This window comes from Wyeomyia smithii, chromosome 2, assembly GCF_029784165.1.
Source record: "Wyeomyia smithii strain HCP4-BCI-WySm-NY-G18 chromosome 2, ASM2978416v1, whole genome shotgun sequence".
Lineage (NCBI taxonomy): Eukaryota > Metazoa > Arthropoda > Insecta > Diptera > Culicidae > Wyeomyia > Wyeomyia smithii.
This window is the reverse complement of record NC_073695.1, coordinates 79,174,063-79,194,113: the sequence shown is the minus strand read 5'-3', so window position 1 is coordinate 79,194,113 and position 20,051 is coordinate 79,174,063. Positions and strand designations below refer to the sequence as shown.

At 37.1% G+C, this 20,051-nt stretch overlaps 1 protein-coding gene across 6 annotated transcripts in view; it reads left to right on the top strand.

Annotated features, from left to right (window-relative positions):
* Positions 1-19,773, top strand: part of LOC129722951 (probable chitinase 10) — a 132,983-nt gene extending 113,210 nt beyond the window's left edge. For 5 of the 6 annotated variants that reach the window (XM_055676829.1, XM_055676833.1, XM_055676830.1 and 2 more), the window contains exons 3-8: positions 8,973-9,054; positions 15,329-15,594; positions 15,660-16,832; positions 16,890-18,032; positions 18,099-18,300; positions 18,360-19,773. In XM_055676829.1, the coding sequence (XP_055532804.1) occupies positions 8,973-9,054; positions 15,329-15,594; positions 15,660-16,832; positions 16,890-18,032; positions 18,099-18,300; positions 18,360-18,562 (3,069 nt within the window). In that variant the 3' untranslated portion in view covers positions 18,563-19,773. The remainder of the gene's footprint in view (positions 1-8,972; positions 9,055-15,328; positions 15,595-15,659; positions 16,833-16,889; positions 18,033-18,098; positions 18,301-18,359) is intronic. The other variant, XM_055676834.1, reaches the window with a different exon arrangement.
* The last annotated feature ends 278 nt before the right edge of the window (positions 19,774-20,051 follow it).

Below are 20,051 nucleotides of genomic sequence, written 5' to 3'. Positions count from 1 at the left end.
GCCAATTGCATCGAGCTCCCGGCCAAGCGCTCGCAGCGATATAGCCACTTTTCCCTCGGTCTTAAGCGTGTAAAGTGGGAAATCTATAGGAAGTATGGCGGAGGTGAAAAGCATATCACTCAATGCCGTACTTGCCAACGTTATGGCCATGGTTCAAATTCTGTAACATGGACCAAAAATGTCTTAATTGTGGAGACTCTTATCACAAAAAGGACACATGTCCTGTGAAAGAGAGTATTACGGCAGGTAAACTATCTTTTTTGCAACAGGCAATGTTCGATCTTATGAACGCCATGTTGCAGGCAAAATCAATGTTTGAAGCCATTCAAATAGGCACAAGTTTTACTATTAAAATTGTTTCTAATTTAAAATTTAGCAATGATTTTAAATAAAACAATTAAAATATTAAATTGGAATGCTCGCTTATTGAAGGCCAATGAGAATGAGCTTTTTAATTTTTTAACAGTAAATAATGTGCATATTGCAATTATTACTGAAACATTTTTGAAACCTAACATAAAGTTAAAATATGATCCCAATTACGTGGTTCATAGATATGATAAGATTCAGGGTTCCGGCGGTGGAGTTGCAATTGTTATTCATCGCCGAATCAAACATCGTGCTCTTCCCCATCTTGAGACGAAAGTTATTGAAACTTTGGGAATTGAAGTTCAAACTGAACTTGGGATTTTATTCATTGCCGCAGCATATTTACCATTTCAATGCACACGCGAGCACAAAAATTATTTTAAAGGTGATTTACAAAAACTCACCAGAAATCGTTCGAAATTTTTTATAATCGGCGATTTTAACGCTATACATCGTTCATGGAATAATTCTCAAAGTAATTCCAATGGCAAAATTTTATTCAATGATTGTTCTTCAGGATACTATTCTATTTTGTCTCCGAATAGTCCTACATGCTTTTCTTCTGTAAGAAACCCTTTAACAATTGATTTGGTGCTTACAGATCAAGGTCATGTATGTAGTGATTTGATCACACATGCTGACTTTGATTCTGACCATCTTCCAATAACTTTTTCTTTATCACATGAATCAGTTTTAAACCCTATGAGCTCTGTTTTTAATTATAACAAGGCTAATTGGGAAAGATACAAAACTCATATTGAGAGAAATTTCAATAATGAGCTTGATTTGCAAAACGAAGTGAATATTGATTCCGCTTTGGAAGCATTAAAATATGCAATTGTTGATGCCAGGAATTATTCTGTTCCAAAAGCTCAAGTGAAATTTGATTCACCAATGATTGACGAAAACCTTCAACTTCTAATTCGTTTGAAAAATGTCCGCAGACGTCAATATCAACGTTCTCGTGACCCTGTTTTTATATATTTATAAAGATTTACAGAAAGAGATTAAACATAGATTTACTCTTCTGAGAAATCAAAATTTTGAGGCTGTTGAAAAATTGAAACCATATTCAAAACCTTTTTGGAAGCTGTCGAAGATTCTTAAGAAACCTTCAAAGCCTATTCCAGTTTTAAAAGATGGTGAACGTTTTCTTGTATCCAATGAACAAAAGGCTCGAAGACTTGCTCAGCAGTTTGAGAGTGTTCATAACTCAAATTTGAATTTTGTGAGTCCAATTGAAAATGAAGTCACACGTCAATTTGATTTAATTTCTTCCCAGAATTTTTTACCTGCAGAAATAATTGAAACTAACTTGAATGAGATTAAATCAATTATTAAAAATTTCAATAATATGAAAGCACCTGCTGACGATGGAATCTTTAATATACTAATCAAACATCTCCCTGAGAGCACAATGGAATTTTTAGTGAAAATTTTCAATTGCTGCTTCAAAATTTCATATTTTCTCAAATTATGGAAAAATGCAAAAATTACTCCAATTTTAAAACCGGATAAGAACCCAGCTGAAGTTTCAAGTTATCGACCAATCAGTTTGCTTTCTTCAATGAGTAAACTGTTTGAGAGAATTATTCTTAACAGAATGATGTCACACATCAACGAAAATTCAATTTTTGCAAATAAACAGTTTGGATTTCGCCATGGGCATTCCACAACTCATCAATTGCTCAGAGTTACTAATATGATACGAGCTAACAAATCTGAAGGTTATTCCACTGGAGCTGCTCTTTTAGACATAGAAAAAGCATTCGACAGTGTTTGGCATAAAGGTTTGATTGCGAAATTGCAAACTTTTAATTTTCCAATTTTCCTAATCAAAATTTTAAAAAATTATCTTACTGATCGAACTCTGCAGGTTGTCTATCAGAATTCAAAATCTGATAGATTTCCTGTCAGAGCAGGTGTACCTCAAGGTTCAGTCTTGGGTCCAGTCCTGTACAACATATTCACTTCAGATCTTCCTGATTTGCCTCCAGGATGCACAAAGTCATTGTTCTGCGATGAAACAAGCATTTCCGTAAAAGGAAAAAATCTTCGTGTCATATGCAGTCGATTGCAGAAAAGTTTAGATATTTTTTCTTCCTACTTGCAAAAGTGGAAAATCTCTCCCAATGCTTCTAAAACTCAAATGATAATTTTTCCGCATAAGCCTAGGGCTTCTTTTCTCAAGCCAAACAGTAATCACGTTGTCAAGATGAATGGGGTTGTTTTAAGTTGGTCTGACAAGGTTAAGTACTTGGGACAAATTATGATAAAAAACTTATTTTCAAAGAGCACATTGAGAGTATACAAGCCAAGTGCATCAAATATACGAGATGTTTATATCCTCTCATTAACAGGAATTCTAAACTTTGTTTAAAGAACAAACTTTTGATTTACAAACAAATTTTTAGACCAGCAATGCTGTACCGATCTGGTCAAGTTGCTGTTCAACAAGGAAGAATACGCTCCAAAGGACTCAGAATAAAATTCTGAAAATGATTTTGAAGCGTCCTCCTTGGTTTGGTACACTCGAATTACATAGACTTACTGGTGTTGAACCATTAGAAGCTATGTTAAATAAAATTATTAACAATTTTCGACAAAAATCGTTGCAATCCTCAATTGCTTCGATAAGCTCTCTTTATAGCCAATAAGTTAGCAATTAAGTTAGTTGTAAGTTTACTTCCCGCTTTCTGACAAGTAGGTTTAAATCCCTATGAGTGATAAGTCCTAATTGCGAAAGCAAACAAATCCTAACAATTAAAATTACAAATTTCTAACAGTGTTGAGAAGTCACCATTTGTGGTTGGACACACATACTCATTATTTACTAATATTTATCATAAATACTTAAGCTACTAACAAATCCCCCCCTTAAAAAAAAAAAAACCCTCGGTCTTACACTTCAGCATCCTATGGAGCTTCTTGTCGCTCAGGGTCGTCGGCCGTTCGGAACCGGTCTTTCTTTCGGTGCTCCGAATGTTATCCAATAGTGCCAAGATATTGTAGATGCCGGAACGGGCGTATCCGGCGATCACAAAGTGCCACACGATGTACCTTTTCGACTTGGTAGGGTACCGTTCTTTGTCAATGTTTTTCTGCTGAATCATGTTTTTTTGTTAAGGAATTAGAATTGCGTTCTCGATTGATGTGAACTTTTGTAATATAACTAATGGGTTACTATGATTGATGCTTCATTAGTAGTTGCGTCAGTGCGTGTGAAGGTAAACCCATGAAAAATCGGTAATTTTTTATCCTTTTTTTAATCCAAACGTTAAGTGTTACCCAGACTTTGCCCCGACGAAAGCAACCGTGGAACGTTGGTTTACCGAATTCAAGTGCGGCCGTACGAGTACCGATGATGCCGAACGCTCTGGAAGGCCGGAAGAGGCGGTTACACCGAAAAACATCAAGAATTCCCAAGAAATCATCTTGGAAAATCGGACGGTGAAATTGCGGGAGATTGCTGACGTCATGAAGACATCAAAATTTTGTTCTACAGAGACAACACGCGTCGTTTAGCAAACCACTGAAAACAGTGACGAAATTGTATGTGTTAGGCTTCGAACTGCTGTCGCACCCACCATATTCTTTAGAACTGGCCCACAGCGACTATTGGCTGTTTGCACAACTCAAAAAATGGCTCGCTGGGAAAAAAATATTTCGAGGTGATTACCGAATGTAAGGCATAATTTGAAGGTCTGGAGAAATTATTGACCGATGAGTAATCGTAAAGATTAGCAGATAATCTACAGAAATAGGTAAAAAACTTTTTCGAGTAATTTGAACTTGGGCGCCTCAACAATTTTTACTCTAAAAATAGTTACTTGAATTTGGCAAAGAATTCTTAAAGAGTTACACTGTTATAAAAAGATTGATTGTGTCTTTCGATAAAATTTATTTTTTTCCTAAATACATAATTAGAAAATTTTTCAATCCAAAATAAATCTTTTTTTTAACTTTGAATAATCCCAATAAAAAGAATTCATCCCCCGATAATCGATCAAATCTTTTTTTTTTTTCAAAAAGAGCATATCAATAAAAATTTGATGAATAACAAAACCTTTGTACAAGGATAATCAAATTAGCAAACACTAACTGAATAGTGAGGCACACTTTCGGTAAAGTTTGGCACAAAACCGACCAGTTCACGGATGTAAAACTCCGGTAGTGCTCAATCAAGGAAATCGACTTCACTTTCACGCGTGACCAAATTGGAAGTCCTCGAGATTTTCTCCTCTGTAAGGGACTATACCAGGGGAAGGAAATAGTTCGAAGCTACCTCCGCACCAGTATGCGATTCCAGTTCCGGGAAATTCCCTGCGTTTACGCTTGGTTGAACACTAATAATTCGGTTGGATGTGGATGGCACCGTGGATGCACACATATATCTGCAAGCGGAATTCCATTTAATCGCAGTCGCAACTAGAGCCCGCAATCTTGCAGAACCAATTTCTTCACCACTCATTGATTCCGCAGTTCCACCCGGTTGCAACGGATCGTAACGAAAAGGGGGAAGTGCTTGAAATTCCGCACGCATGCGCATCGTTCAACCGGTACGACTGCCGGCGTGCGTTCGTGTGTTGCATTTTCTCCACCATCGAGAAGGGGTAGCAGGTGAGATAGATGGGTATCAAATAGAAGAACCGCATTAATCCAAAATTGGTCCAATCGGAAAAGCAAATTCAGTCAAGCGTGAATAATCTGATTTCAGAACGAACAGGAGGTCATAGATTGCTAATAGTGCAGTTCGGAAACTGCTGCCCAAAATGTTCAGGGACTCCTCTGTGCTATCGAGCGTGGCAGCAGAAATTAACCGGCAAAGATTAGGGGAGCATATCCGGGCAAAAGCTAAGAATGAAACAGGGGAAGAGGGCGCATCATCACACTCAGAACTTGAAGGCTTGTCATTTACGTCAATCGGTAAAGAATGAGAATTTTTCACTAGCAGGGATGAATGACTCCAAGGATATACGCTATGACCTTGGGGATACACCACCACAGCTCCAGAAAGTCTACTGGTAGGTCCGTTTTCCAGCGCAAAAGAATTGAATCCTGGCTGTACCTGCTAAAGAGCATTAAATCCTATCAAAACTTTCTCTAATTTTCTGCTTCAGAGAGCATTGGAGTCTCGAAAACCATCGAGCAACAGGTACGATTCCGGTTCCGGTCACATATGAAACGGTTACGAAAGGTTATGGTAATGCTTTGCAGAATTATGAACTGTGGACGAGTTTGTGTTCTTATCGATGGCTGATGTAATGGAATGTGCGTTAGTGTTACAGCATTTGCATGAACTCTTGGTAGAAAAACATTTATTTTCTATCGCGCATGACTGCACACTGGAGTCTATCCTGGAGAAATGTATTGACGTATACAGGGTAGTGCTACTATACTACAATATAGCCTGACTAAATAAACACGTTTTGTTTACACACCTTTTTTTTAACACGGCACAATACAATTTAGTTAAATAAATACCTTGTCAGTTTATTAAAATAATAGGAACAGACAGTTGAATGCATAACCAAGTTTATCTATTCAAACTGGCAAATGTGCCCCATAAATTAAACATTGCGTAATGTCATTTAACAAGAGATCCACTTAATAGTCTCCTCATAATACGTCTTATAACGGGCCGCGAAGTGTGAGAGAGAGAAAAGTGATTTTGACACCTTTTCACCCGATTGTCTCCGCTTACACACTGTACCAGCCGTATTTGCTTTCTCACCGTTTATCCTATTAATTCATATTTTTCTCCAACGTCGATCACGATCGCTTACTTAACCACACCTTCTTCGAGAAGACAATACCACCGACAGACCGTCACTCGGCAAAATGAAAAGTGAAAACAAAATATACTTGGTACCTACCTGCCCACGGTATCCACGCGAAATTAAAATACAAACGAGAGATGAATTACCATCACGGTAACCGGGGCTATTTGCAATATACAATAATGTCACGTAATGACAAACGAGCAATTCCGTTACTCGGTAAAAAAAATCGTTGACTATCAACAAAATTAGCTATTGACATGATGACCAACTTTAGGCGTGAAGAAACGATTATAATACCTCTGCTATGAAATGTACTCTAAATGATCAATTTCTCTTTTTCAAAGCTGAATATTTCGCGCCAACGCGATCAGATGATAGCAGCACCCTCTCAAAATTCAATGAGACTGTAGAGGGTATGTAGGCATTACTACCCTAAGCAACTTTGCTTTTTTTCCGAAAATTTATCTGTACTAATATTTGAAAAGGGCTGAAGTTATTGTTATGAATCGATGTATCTAAATAATGACAAAAATTAGAGAAAAGTTTTCAAGGGATGACTTTTAGTGAACCGCCCAAACTTTAATATTATTGAAAAATTTTAATTGGAAAAAAAAACACACAGGAAAAATATGTTTTAAAAACAAAACGGTGAATTTAAAAAAATCGGTTTTCTTCCAGATAGTTAATTTAGTTGCTTAAAACTATGTATTTTGAACAAATCAAAGAGGAATGAAAATTCAGATAATCTCTTGACATTTTTTTTTTCTGTCTCTTGACATTACCAAACGAACGGTCATAAGACGAATGGACGAATGAAATAAACCGTGAAACCGCGTCCAACATGAAATCATTTGAAACATCTTCTTCCTGGTTGCACAAAAACTTGTCCAGATGGGGACTGCATATTACATTGCTGATCTAAATATTTGTTGGAAAAATAACAGTTAAATCTTGGGACAATGCCTGAAATTCCTGTTGACCAGAGAATAAAAACATTTGATATATTACCCCGCTCTTATTGATACAATTTGCCTCCCATAACATGTTCATTTATTAACGGCAAAAAAAGACAGACTTGTACAGTCGTTTCACTAGACCGGCAGCGAAAAATTGAGATTTTCACAATCTAACCAAAAAGGCACAAAAGCCGGTGCCCTGGAGAGACCTATTTAGTCTCATAGCAGGTATAAATCTACAAAAGAAATGTTCCAATACAACAATCAATTATAATAATAATTGGAGCAGTTTTGTTTAGCTTGAATACAACACCAATCACTGCCAACTGTTATAGTCTTATTGTCCGGCGGTTGTTAACCGGAGCAATCTCAATTATGATCATTGACAATAGTTTACAGCTTTTACCAGAAGCAAACAGCGAGAACTACCCTGATTCCGATGTGACTGACCTTGGTTGCTCAACACTTCGACCCGATGTTAATAATAAAGTCGTGCCTAACCTAGAAGTATATCGAGGCAATCCGTTCACTCTTTGTCCATATTATAGCTGATTACTAGCGGGGTGCATGTTAATAAATTTTACTTTAGCGTGGTTGCAGTGACTCATGGTCTTCATGCCAGATGAAGAATAGGGACAAATTAGAGTTTTTTTTCTTTCCAATGACTGAGTTAATTTTAGAAGACAATTTATTTACGCTTTGGGATTCAATTTGTCAATACAACAAGAAAATGAGGATAGCAAAATTCTAACAGCGAAGTTCTTACGTAAAAAGGAAAAGCGGCAACCCTCGAGCATGCTGGAGGAAATGCAATATCGCATGCACAACGCCACCGGACCTTGCAAGTGACACTAGAGTTTGAAGCAGCACAGAAAAAAAATTTGCTGACAAATAAACATACATCATATAATTTATAGCAGTAGCGTCCAGCATGAATGGATGAGTTTGCAAAACATTACATAACCTTTCGCACTCATGGAATGTTCTACAATGACTTTGAAGTAAGCAAAATAACAACTTGGGGGACGATGCAATTCACAGGTTTCGATTTAAACTACCGATTATAATGAGTGTCAGCTTGTTATGTAGTTACTTGTTACGCATTGATTAATCAGTCGGAAAGCTCATATTAATGTAACCAGCCTTACTTTTGTGCTTACGATGCACTAAAATATCAAAACAAAAAAAAAACACTGAAAGCTTAAGTCGCAGTGCACCTATATTTTTACATGCTTTTCTTTTCGAATATTAAGAATTCAGGAAGTGATAAATAGGTATGCGAAGTTCGATTTTTATTTGACCAATAAAATCGAAACCGAAAAAATCCTTTTCATTTAACAAACAACAAACTTAAGAACGTTCAGTTTATCGAATTCTAGCGACCCGTCTCAAGCAGAGCTGCAGCAGGTCCACAAGCTGGCGAAATGTGGGTCAAGTACGAAACATAGCTTGCCTACAGCATTCTGGCAAGCTCAGAAAGAGAGTGTATGATGGCCACGGTACGGCACTACTGAGCTGTGGGACTTTCGGAAAATGAGTGAACGTGAAACTGATTTATTGGGCAACATTGGACGGCAGATTGGCTGCAGCAACGATTTGTCGTAATTATTCAACCCGCCAATTGCAATGCGAAAAAATGAAAAGAGCTATTGAAAATGGTCCAATTAGGAATCATCAAACAAAACATTCCACCAAAACGATTGCATTGTAAATTTGTAGAGCGAATTCGAAATGTACCTAGTTAGTGGCCTTTTATCGACCTTCTGGTTTAGAATTTATCAATTAACGATTGTTTTTCCTCCGTTACAGTAGCTTAACAAACCATTCTAATTTAAGGTTCTTCTATTTTTTCATCTCTTTATAGTTAACACCACGGATACTTAGAATAGCGATAGTAATATGCGTCGTTGTAGCTATCTTCTCACAGACCACAGACAGCGCTCAGAGTAAGTATGCTAAATATTCACAAACACTATCAACTGTCCCCTTCCTGCCTGGGTGACATTTAAACGATCGTTATCGAAACAGACTGTACAGTCCAGCTAGGTACCATAAATAAACTAAGTCAATTTATTACCCTGTTCTTGGTTATTCATGAACCCTCCGCTACTCCTACCAACGCTGATGGTAAAACCTTATAAATGATTTTTCTCTGTTATGTCACAATATTGATTTTTATGAAACTCAACTTCAGATCGGAAGTAGCTAATTGGTTTATTGATAGATTGATATATTGTTGAACCTTGGATAGAGGATGTGTCGCGCAAGTTGTGATTATCTCGATTTTTTATTGTTTGGAAGTATCGTGAGATACAGATAACTTCATCTATGCTTGCATTTTTACGAAACTCACAACAAATCAACGATTCTGGTTGCAGTAAGGATGTTCACACAAGAAAAAAAATATTTACGAAAAACGAAACCAATCTGATTTATTATGCAGTATATACCTAGCATATTCTGCACTCTGCACACTATTTGCACTTTGAATTTGTGAGCATTCTGCCTAGAAAAATTGTGCACTTGAAAATATAAAAAAATACTGCAAGGTATACAGCCCTAGGGTTGTATGAAATGGTGACGTGGGACTAAACACTGTAATTATGGGATTTTTTGTTACAAAATATACAGAGCCTGCAGACAGAATCAATGAGTTTTCTCAGCGACTGTACGTATTTTTATTTTCAGCCTCCCCTGGAATTCAATTTTTGAAATATATTCAACAACACTCGAAAGAATAACGTGATATTATGCCTGTAGTATTTTTTGTGTGCAAATAACATGTATTTGACAAGGCACAAGCATATCGTGTTTGTTGAAGAAGCACCGAAAATTTCTCGTAATGCGTCAAAGTCAGAATTAACTCTATATCCTCAAAAACCAAATCCAATAATACTAACGTTATCATAATCAATGGTTTTGTCTTATTTAGCTCTGATTAAATCAAATCTATAATATGGATCTTACTTTCAAAATAATATGGGAGCCCTTACAAAGGTTCATTAATTGGCAAACATAGGAAGATATGTTAAACAAAATTATTAACAAGTTCCAGCAAAAAATCGTAACAATCAACAACTCCATTTTTGTTTTTTGCTTGACAATTTTTTTCATTTGCCTACAACTGCATTCGCTGTATGACGAAGACAGCTAATATACGTTTATTATGGTAAAGCTTAGAATAATAATATATCATCTAACAATTTTGAAATGTAAAAAGAGATTATGAATTGTAGTAAATAAACCAAAAGTTCACAAGCATTCGCAGGCTCTTACTCTTTTATGAATGTGTATATTTGGGAATTTACTCTTCCGATACCATCCGGTCACGATTATTTAGTGAATATCGAAGATAAAATTAAATAAATATCCGTTGAAAAAATTTACAATTCCTGTTGAGTAATTTATGGTTATCATATTAACGAGATAAACTTTTAATCACCATCAGCAGCAACATTGCAGTTTTTCCTCGATTGCACACCTATAGAAATGTACGAACAAAAGTGTACCATTGCAATACGACTAGTACCGCTGTAGTACGAATAATACCGCTGCAGTACGAATAGAAGTGTACCGCTGCAATCATAGACGACGAGAGTCCTGCGGCACTTTACTCCACTGGTACTGTTGCGTTTAGCGGCATATTTTCTTTCAAGACATAAGTTTTTATTACGTTCTGAAAGCAGGTTTAGAAATTGTTCAAGAATGGGGATCGTTTCTAACTTTCCGGAAAACTTTTACCTTCGAGACATCATACTAGTCTAAGCTCACGGAAGCAAACATAAATTGACCTATTGGGACGGGGAGACTATGTCAATTTTTATTTTGATATTGATACAGAGAATATCACAGGGAACGGATGGTGTCCATTCACGTCGTCTGTGCTAGGAATGCTCGCATGTTATTGGTTAATTGTTCGCGTAAGTTTGTCATTGAAACTTTTTATCAATTTTACCGCTTAGCAATGAAATTAGAGTGATAACTAGCATATTACAAAATTGCTGCTTTTCGAAAAAATTTATTTTAAAAAAGTGCATTTTTTTTATCTAAAATGTTCTAAACCCTATGAAAAAGTTGAAAATTTGCCCAAGGTATGTTATTATGTATTTTTTAAATACAAAAAAAATGTCTAGAACATAGTAGGCCTGTAAAATCTCTTCAGAAAAGTTATTTGGTATTTTTCGATTTTTAGAAACTTTAAGGATGTCTGTGTATAAAACTACCTGTATGTGGTCGATTTTCAAGAGATAGAACCAAAGTGTCTTGAGCAAAGTTTGTCTACATAAGTTTGTCTACAACTTTGCTGAAGACTTCGTTTTGATTTGATAAGTAAATAAAAAAATAAAAAATTTACCTCACTTTTAGGTGAAATAATCAAAAATATATTCACATCAAAAGATGTCCCTAAAGATCTACAAAAACTTTGTCGAATACACTGTAGCATTTAAATGGCATTTTTATACACAAAAGGCTGACGATCACGTTTTTCGCGTTTTAAACCACTGTGGATTGGGCTGAAATTTTCAGCGTTTGTTTATCTATTCAATGTAGGAAGTTTTGCAAATTTCATTTTTTCATTGAGGTTAAGTGATAAATTTTAAAAAGTTAAGTAGATAAATTTTAAAAACAAAAAGTGATTCTAGAAATATCGGTTATTTGAGATTGTTTTAAAATGAAGGTTTTAGATAGACAATTGTTGCCTAAAACTCTTCAGAACAAACCACAGTGCAAACTCTTAAAGAAAAAAGTTTTTCTAACAAAAACTTTTTCGTGTACTATGTACCCAACAGCAGAAAAACTGCAAAAAACATACTTAATTAATTCATATCTCGTTGGTTTCTCGACGGATTTTCAACCTTTGGGTACCAACGAACTCGGAATGAACTCTAGATTATTGTAAACATATAAACCTAAAAGAAGCAAGATATCAGAAAAAAGTTATAAGTGTCGCAAGAATGGACATTTCGACACACACTCCTAAAATCCGGAATATATCCGGTGTCCAGTCGAATTCCCTAGTAATTTTTGGAAACTAGAATAGTTTTACGATAAAATGAAACTCGTTTATCAAAATTTATTCATTTTCCGAGAAGTTCTGACTATTTAAAGATTGACAAAATTTAGCCTGTCTCAATCATTTTGTCTACCCCCTGTATAATGTATTAGGGATTTTCGGCTCATCAGTCAACAAGCATTGGGAAAACGAAAGTGCCGCTACTTCTTCTCTAATGTTTCGACAATTTATTTTGTCTTTAACAAGGAGTCTGTAATATAGTGTAGGTACTAAGGTGTGGTTTTGTCTTCAAGTTATACTAATTTCGTTACTTACATTAGCTCTACGTTTTGTTATCATATTATTGTCTATGTTTAAATTGAAAAAAGTCACTGTTTTTGCAGATATTGTTCTTAGTGTCACTGAAAAACTGTTCTATTCGTTCCCAATGCTTGCTGACTGATGAGCCGAAAATCCCTAATACATTATACGTTTCTGCTAGACTTAATAGATTCCACTGCAAATTTGGATTATCACTGTACCTTACCAGAACTATTTTACCAAAAGATACGCAACTTGGGGTAAAACCTTCCTTGAAGATTTTTTTCTCGAAAAATGCCGTCAAAATCGTCAAAACTGCTAGAACTCTGGGTAGACTTGATAGATTTACTGAAAATTTAGATTATCACTATAGTTTAATACGAACTTAAGAGCAAGATGACAAAAGTGACAAATAGATTTACAAGACGAAAAAAAAAATATTTTTCTTGGAAAATACTTGGCGGTTTTCAGGGTGCTATTTTCTCAACAGAAAACAGTCCAGAACCCGAAGTTAGCATTTTATAAAACAACTAAAAAGCTTTTATTTGATATCAAATCCAGATGCATCATTTGGAAACTGACTAAAAAGGATTGAACTTTTTCTTGGCTTTTTCACTAGGTTTCAAGAAAATCTTCGAGGAACGTTTTTTCCCCAAATTGCATATCTTCTGGTAAAGTAGGTAGTTCTGGTAAGGTACAGTGATAATCCAAATTTTCAATAAAATCTATTAAGTCTAGCAGAAACTATAGTGATTTTAGTAATTTTGACGGTTTTTTGAAAAAAAAGCTTCTAGGGACGTTTCACCCCATTTTGCACACTTGGCTTATACATGACAATGAAGCTCTTGAGTTGCTCTACAAAACGCCTTATTTAGATATTTTTTTTAGTGATGATGAGAAGAGTAGAATGACCCTGAAAATTGATAATCAAAAGAAAAATGAGTTTTTTTCGTCATGTTACCTCTTTGCCATATACATATTGTGACCATGCGTTTTGAAGTACTCTTAGTAAAGAATAATACCACAAATTATTAGAAAAATCCGTCAAGTCTATATGGAGTTATTGCACTTTTAAGTATTTGAACGTTTTTGGACATATTATTTTCAAGAGCTGTTTTACCCCACTAAACCTCAATGAAAAAATTGAAATTTTGCAAAAGTTTCTACCTTGAATAGACAAACAAACGCTACAAATTTTAGCTCAATCGGAGAAATTCAAAACAACGTCCCTCAGAAAGGCGATTGTGGCTCTCGCGAACTGGCTCTTAAATAGTTAGCTGCTATATATTGTATGCAAGTTTTCTTGTATTCAACAGAATCGCGAGACAGCGTAAAAAAGAACCGCCTGTGGCGAAAACCTGGAAAACCTTAAAAATCAGGGAATTCAATTTTCGATCAGAAAAATCAGGGAATATCAGGAAAAACTGAAAAATAATCAGGGAAAATTTTGAACGCGAATTTTTTTTCTACCGACTTAGGCTGATACAAACTTCGAATTCTTTTTATGTCCAAGGTTATCAGAGTTAGCAGAGGGGGTGGCAAAAAATTAATAACACCGAAACGAAAAAAAAAAGAAATATCTTTGATCAAAGTTTGTGTGAAAGTTATGACGTTTGTAACTTGCACTCTAATAATTGTTGAAAAATAACACTTTATTATTATTATTATTTATTTCGCTTGCCTTTCGACGACACTCTCGCTGTCACCTAACTTGTTTGTTGCTAAATTAAGCATTTATGTTGTCGGAAAACCAATGAAATAAACAAAACGGTTTGAGCTTTTTTTTCTTCCCCTTCCAATATTCAAGATTTTTGAAGGGGGGGGGGGGGGGGTAACATAAAATGAAAATAAAATTGGTAACGGCCTTATTAGCGCAAAAACGTATTTTTTCAGCATAAAAGGCTAATGCGCGACCTCTACTGTTTGGTTTCATATCCAATCCGATATTTTTTCTCTGGGATTTTGAAGTTGCGTCATTTTCGTTGCACTTTTTTTTGTTGAATGCTGAATTTTATCAGAGAATATCACGAAAAATCAAGGAATTCAATTCTGGAAAATTTTTCGCCGCCCTGCAAACATTTGTTTATTGTCCTGAGAAAATAATTATCCACAACTTAGTAATTTCATTTTCTCCAGAGATTCCCTTTCAATGCTTTCAATTTTCTGTTCTTCAAGGTAAAAATATATCTGAAATTCGTTATTTCATAGAAGCACTTAGAAATTTTCAACTAAGTATACACTAAGGTCTTTTCTACACGTATTTCGGAATTTGCGCGGTTTTTACGGGGATTTCAAAATTTACGCGGTTTTTTACGTGAATTTCCCAGAAAAGTAGTTTTTTGCGCGGTATGTTTTTATTGATTTTCCATTATCAGTTTAGCGTGTAAGATAAGTTATTTAATCCAATTACTTTAAGATGAGTTAACTTAATCAAATTCACTGATTTGGCCTAACTTTTTTATATTTTTACTTGATTTTCGATTCTTATGCAGAAGTTATACTGCTACTGATTCCTTTGAATTTAGCAGAAATGATTTAAAACGTTTAGTACATGAAGTATTTTTTTAACGCAGATTTCGAAATTTACGCTCTTTTTCGCGGATTTTTTTACGTGCTACGTTAACCAACACTGACAGGAAAATTTCTCCGACACAACCTTTTCAAAAATTTGTTTATTATAATATACACTTTTTCGAAATCTGAACATACCGCCATTGATTACAAAAAGGAACTGAGATGTGTTCTGGTGATTATTTTTCGAAAGATGATAACACAAACATTATCCAATTTTTTTCTTTTACGTACATATTCTTTTAGTCAGAATTTTTAAACATTACATTTTACGTAATACTTGTTAAAAGTATTTGAATAGCTACTCATCAGTGGTAATCTTTTACTATCCATAGCAAAACGAAGAATCCGACGACCAACTAGCCTCAAATCGTCAAACGCGGCAGCCAAACAACCGGTTGAGGATAATCAAATTGCCATCAAGAAGGTCGCTCAGGATCGTTCTGATCAGGCCCCAGCCTCGGCTACAAACCGTTTCCGGGTGCGGTCCAAAACACGCGGTGGTACAGCCCTCGCCGCTGGAGCTGGAGCCGCCATCGTAGCCACTGCCGCCTCCAACTCGTTGGTCACTAAAAAAGTGCAGGATAAGGATGGATATAAGGTATGTGGCATGAATTACAACCCTTGGAACCATTTTTTATCAATTGACATCTCCACTCTTAACAGATCGTTTGCTACTACACAAACTGGTCTCAGTACCGAACCAAGCTCGGTAAATTTGTTCCGGAGGACATCCCGGCCGATTTGTGTACTCACATCATTTTCGCGTTCGGTTGGTTGAAGAAGGGTAAGCTGAGCTCGTTTGAGAGTAACGATGAAACCAAGGACGGCAAAACGGGCCTGTACGATCGAATGATGGCATTGAAGAAGGCCAATCCAAAACTGAAGGTTCTGCTAGCCATCGGCGGATGGTCATTCGGTACTCAAAAATTCAAGGAAATGTCGGCTACCCGCTACGCTCGGCAAACCTTTATCTATTCGGCCATTCCGTTCTTGCGCCAGCGAGGATTTGACGGACTGGACATGGACTGGGAATACCCGAAGGGTTCGGACGACAAGAAAAACTTTGTACTGCTTTTGAAGGAACTGCGAGAAGCTTTCGAAGCTGAATCCCAGGAAATCCGGCAAACCAGACTACTTTTAACCGCTGCAGTTCCTGTTGGTCCGGATAATGTGCGTGGAGGGTATGATGTCCCAGCCGTGGCTAGTTACCTGGACTTTATCAATCTGATGGCCTACGATTTCCACGGAAAATGGGAGCGTGAAACGGGACACAACGCACCCCTGTATGCTCCTTCATCGGATTCTGAATGGCGTAAACAACTGTCGGTAGACTTCGCTGCCAATCTATGGGTCAAGATGGGAGCTCCAAAGGAGAAACTGGTCATCGGTATGGCAACCTACGGTCGTTCGTTCACATTAGCCAACACGGATCGATACAAGGTCAATTCACCGGCGAGTGGTGGAGGAAAGGCTGGTGAATATACTAAAGAGTCTGGATTCCTGGCTTACTACGAAATTTGCGAGATGCTGTTGAACGGAGCTGCCTATGTTTGGGACGAAGAAATGAAGGTTCCGTACATGGTCGATGGTGACCAATGGGTCGGATTCGATGATGAACGTTCGATTCGAAACAAGATGAGCTGGGTGAAGACAAATGGATACGCAGGTGCGATGGTGTGGACAGTCGATATGGATGATTTCAGTGGAACTGTGTGCGGAGGAAACGTCAAGTATCCCTTGATCGGTGCTATGCGTGAGGAACTGCTGGGAGTCAGCCGTGGCAAGGAAGCTAAGGACGTCGACTGGTCTACGGTTGCCGCAACAATTCAGGAGAAGGTGATTATCTGCTATTGTGGTAATGAGTTGCGAATGTTAGTTTGAAATAATTTACAGGAAGTTGAGAAGCCCGCTCCCATTAAAATCCCCGTCTCGGAGCTGCTCAGCAAGGTCCAGAAACCACAGAAAAAGATAATCAAACAAGGACTGGCTACTATCGAGAAAAATAGTGAGTACAATCCATACCATTTGTGGAACCTTTTTGATGCATACTATTTTTGTTCTACAGCTCGCCCAGGTCAAGTATTTTGTTATCTTACAAGTTGGTCAGCGAAGCGACCGGGAGCTGGTAAGTTCGAGCCTAAAGACATTGATCCGAAGCTGTGCACCCACGTCGTATATGCATTTGCTACTCTGAAGGACCACAAGCTAACCGAGGCAAACGATAATGATCCGGATATGTACGACGAAGTGATCGCACTCCGCGAGAAAAATCCTGATCTTCAAGTTCTGCTTGCCATCGGAGGCTGGGCGTTTGGTTCAACACCCTTCAAAGAGCTAACTTCCAACGTTTTCCGCATGAATCAATTTGTCTATGAAGCGATTGAATTTTTGCGTGAGTTCCAGTTCAATGGTCTGGATGTAGACTGGGAATATCCTCGAGGAGCTGATGATCGTAAAGCTTACGTAGATCTGCTGCGCGAACTTCGCATTGCCTTTGAAGGCGAAGCGAAAACCTCTGGTCAACCGAGACTGCTGCTCACTGCTGCTGTGCCTGCGTCTTTCGAAGCTATAGCGGCCGGTTACGATGTTCCAGAAATTTCCAAATATCTCGACTTCATCAATGTGATGACGTACGATTTCCACGGTCAATGGGAGCGCCAAGTTGGGCATAATTCACCCCTCTTTCCGCTGGATACAGCATCTGCCTATCAGAAGAAGCTAACTGTGGACTTCAGTGCTCGCGAGTGGGTCAAACAGGGTGCACCGAAAGAGAAACTGCTAATTGGTATGCCAACGTATGGCCGTTCGTTCACATTAGTCAATCAGACGCAGTTCGATATTGGAGCGCCTGCTTCCGGAGGAGGAATGCCAGGTAAGTTTACCAATGAAGCTGGTTTCCTGAGCTACTATGAAATCTGTGCCTTCCTTGGAGTGGACAATACCACTTTGGTGTGGGATTCGGAACAACAAGTGCCATTCGCCTATCGTAAGGATCAATGGGTTGGATTTGATGATGAACGATCGCTGAAGACTAAGGTTAGTGCCTAAAGTATTTTTCGTGGCACATAATGTAATATGTGTATGCATTTCCTCCATTCGCAGATGGATTGGCTGAAAGAGATGGGATTCGGTGGAATTATGGTGTGGTCTATCGATATGGACGACTTCTCGGGACGTTGCGGAAGTGGTAAATTCCCATTGCTCAATGTACTCAATACCGAACTGAAGGATTACAAAGTTCAGCTAGAATATGATGGACCGTACGAGTCTTCTGGGCCACGAGGTGCTTACACTACAAAAGACCGTAAGTATTTTTATGTGATTTTATGATTGTTGATCTAATCAACTGTCGCATTACTCCAGCGAACGAAGTTGTCTGCGCCGAAGAGGATGGCCATATTAGTTATCATCCGGATAAGAGCGATTGCACCCACTACTTCATGTGCGAAGGAGAACGCAAGCATCACATGCCTTGCCCAGCTAATCTAGTATTCAACCCGAACGAGAACGTGTGCGATTGGCCAGAAAATGTCGAGGGCTGCCAGAATCCGCAAGCTTCTACTTAAATATAAGTACTTTATTTTCTCCCAGGATGATTTTGAAACTGCTAACCCACTCATCAAAATATCACAAATCGCACTGTAGTTTTAGCTTCCAGGAGAAAACGTTCCGATCTTAGGGAAAGTTCACTGTCGTAATGGGATTAAAACAAAAGCTCAACGTGCACGAAATAATCCTAATTTTGGTCGCTCTTAGAAAGTGGCACAACTCTTTTGGAAAGCCAAATGATTTTTTTCCCTGTTGTAAATATCTTCTATGACACCCTAACTTCCATATCACCCAGTACGATTAGATTCCTCCAAACAGATACAAATATGGAAATTTCGATTGCCCAAACCAACGGATCGAATGGGTTACGAATCACTGCCATAAATATTATGTATTCAGTTGGAGTTTCTTTTCTGTCATTCAAATACATAATAGCACACCCAGATCAGTAAGAGCGATGCAAACTATTCGTAGAGAAAATCTAATTAATATTCTTTTTTACATTTTCTATGTTCAATAAGTACTATTTATAAATAAAACAAGCAAGGAAACCACTTCCTACCCTATCGTTAAGTCTTGTGCGTGAGAATTATGGACACGCAACAAGTGAAAATGAGTAAAAGTTCTCCGAGGAAGAGATGAATAGCGCTATTCATCAAGTTATATAAATACAAGAACATGAAAAAAAAATTCGCTACAAACAAGAAAATCAAAGACGCTAAAAACAGCTTCCAAATTTTTCTCCATCACATTTTTTTTTCGAAATTTGCAATGTCTCAAAAAAGCTGATTCGTATACTCTATGTAAATGTGTTTTTGAATAGATGTATAAAATCTGTGATAATTAAGTGTATATAAAAGCAAAAACAAACAACAACATCAGAAGAGAAGCGATAAAAGCGTGCTAAAAATAGAGAAAAAAAAACTTAAGATCAAAATCAGAGACAAAGTATCGCAAAATGGAGAAAAAGAAACCCTAACAATTGTCAAAAGTACGAAGCTGAATGAACTGCTCATTTTCTATTGGTAAGAAAATGAAGGTAGTAGTTGCATTAAATCTTCCGAAATAAACAATTCGTTGGGTAAACGGTGAGGAAAAGTTAAGCAGTAACCAATGTAAAGAAAAACCGGCTCAAATGATGATGAAACGTCTGAAGAAGAAGAAAACGTTTGTAATTTACAATTAACAAAACAATACGTTATTTTTTCGAAATAAACATTTATTTAAATTCAGTGTTTTATGTTTTTGATGACACTTTATAATAAGATATCACAATACATGCATCGGGATTCATTCTAATGCTCCGTCTTCAAGTCTTTCACTGCCATTCCAAGCATAATTGTCCCAGAGTGCATGAGGTTAGGGGGACAACTATGCTTGGAACGGTAGTTTAATGCCTTGAAGCGTTTATTACAAGTAAAACACTAGCACTTTGTAATAGCGTGCCAGATTTTGGTAGAGTTGTTAAAAAGGGTCCATGCATTATTGATGGTATTTATTTTGTGA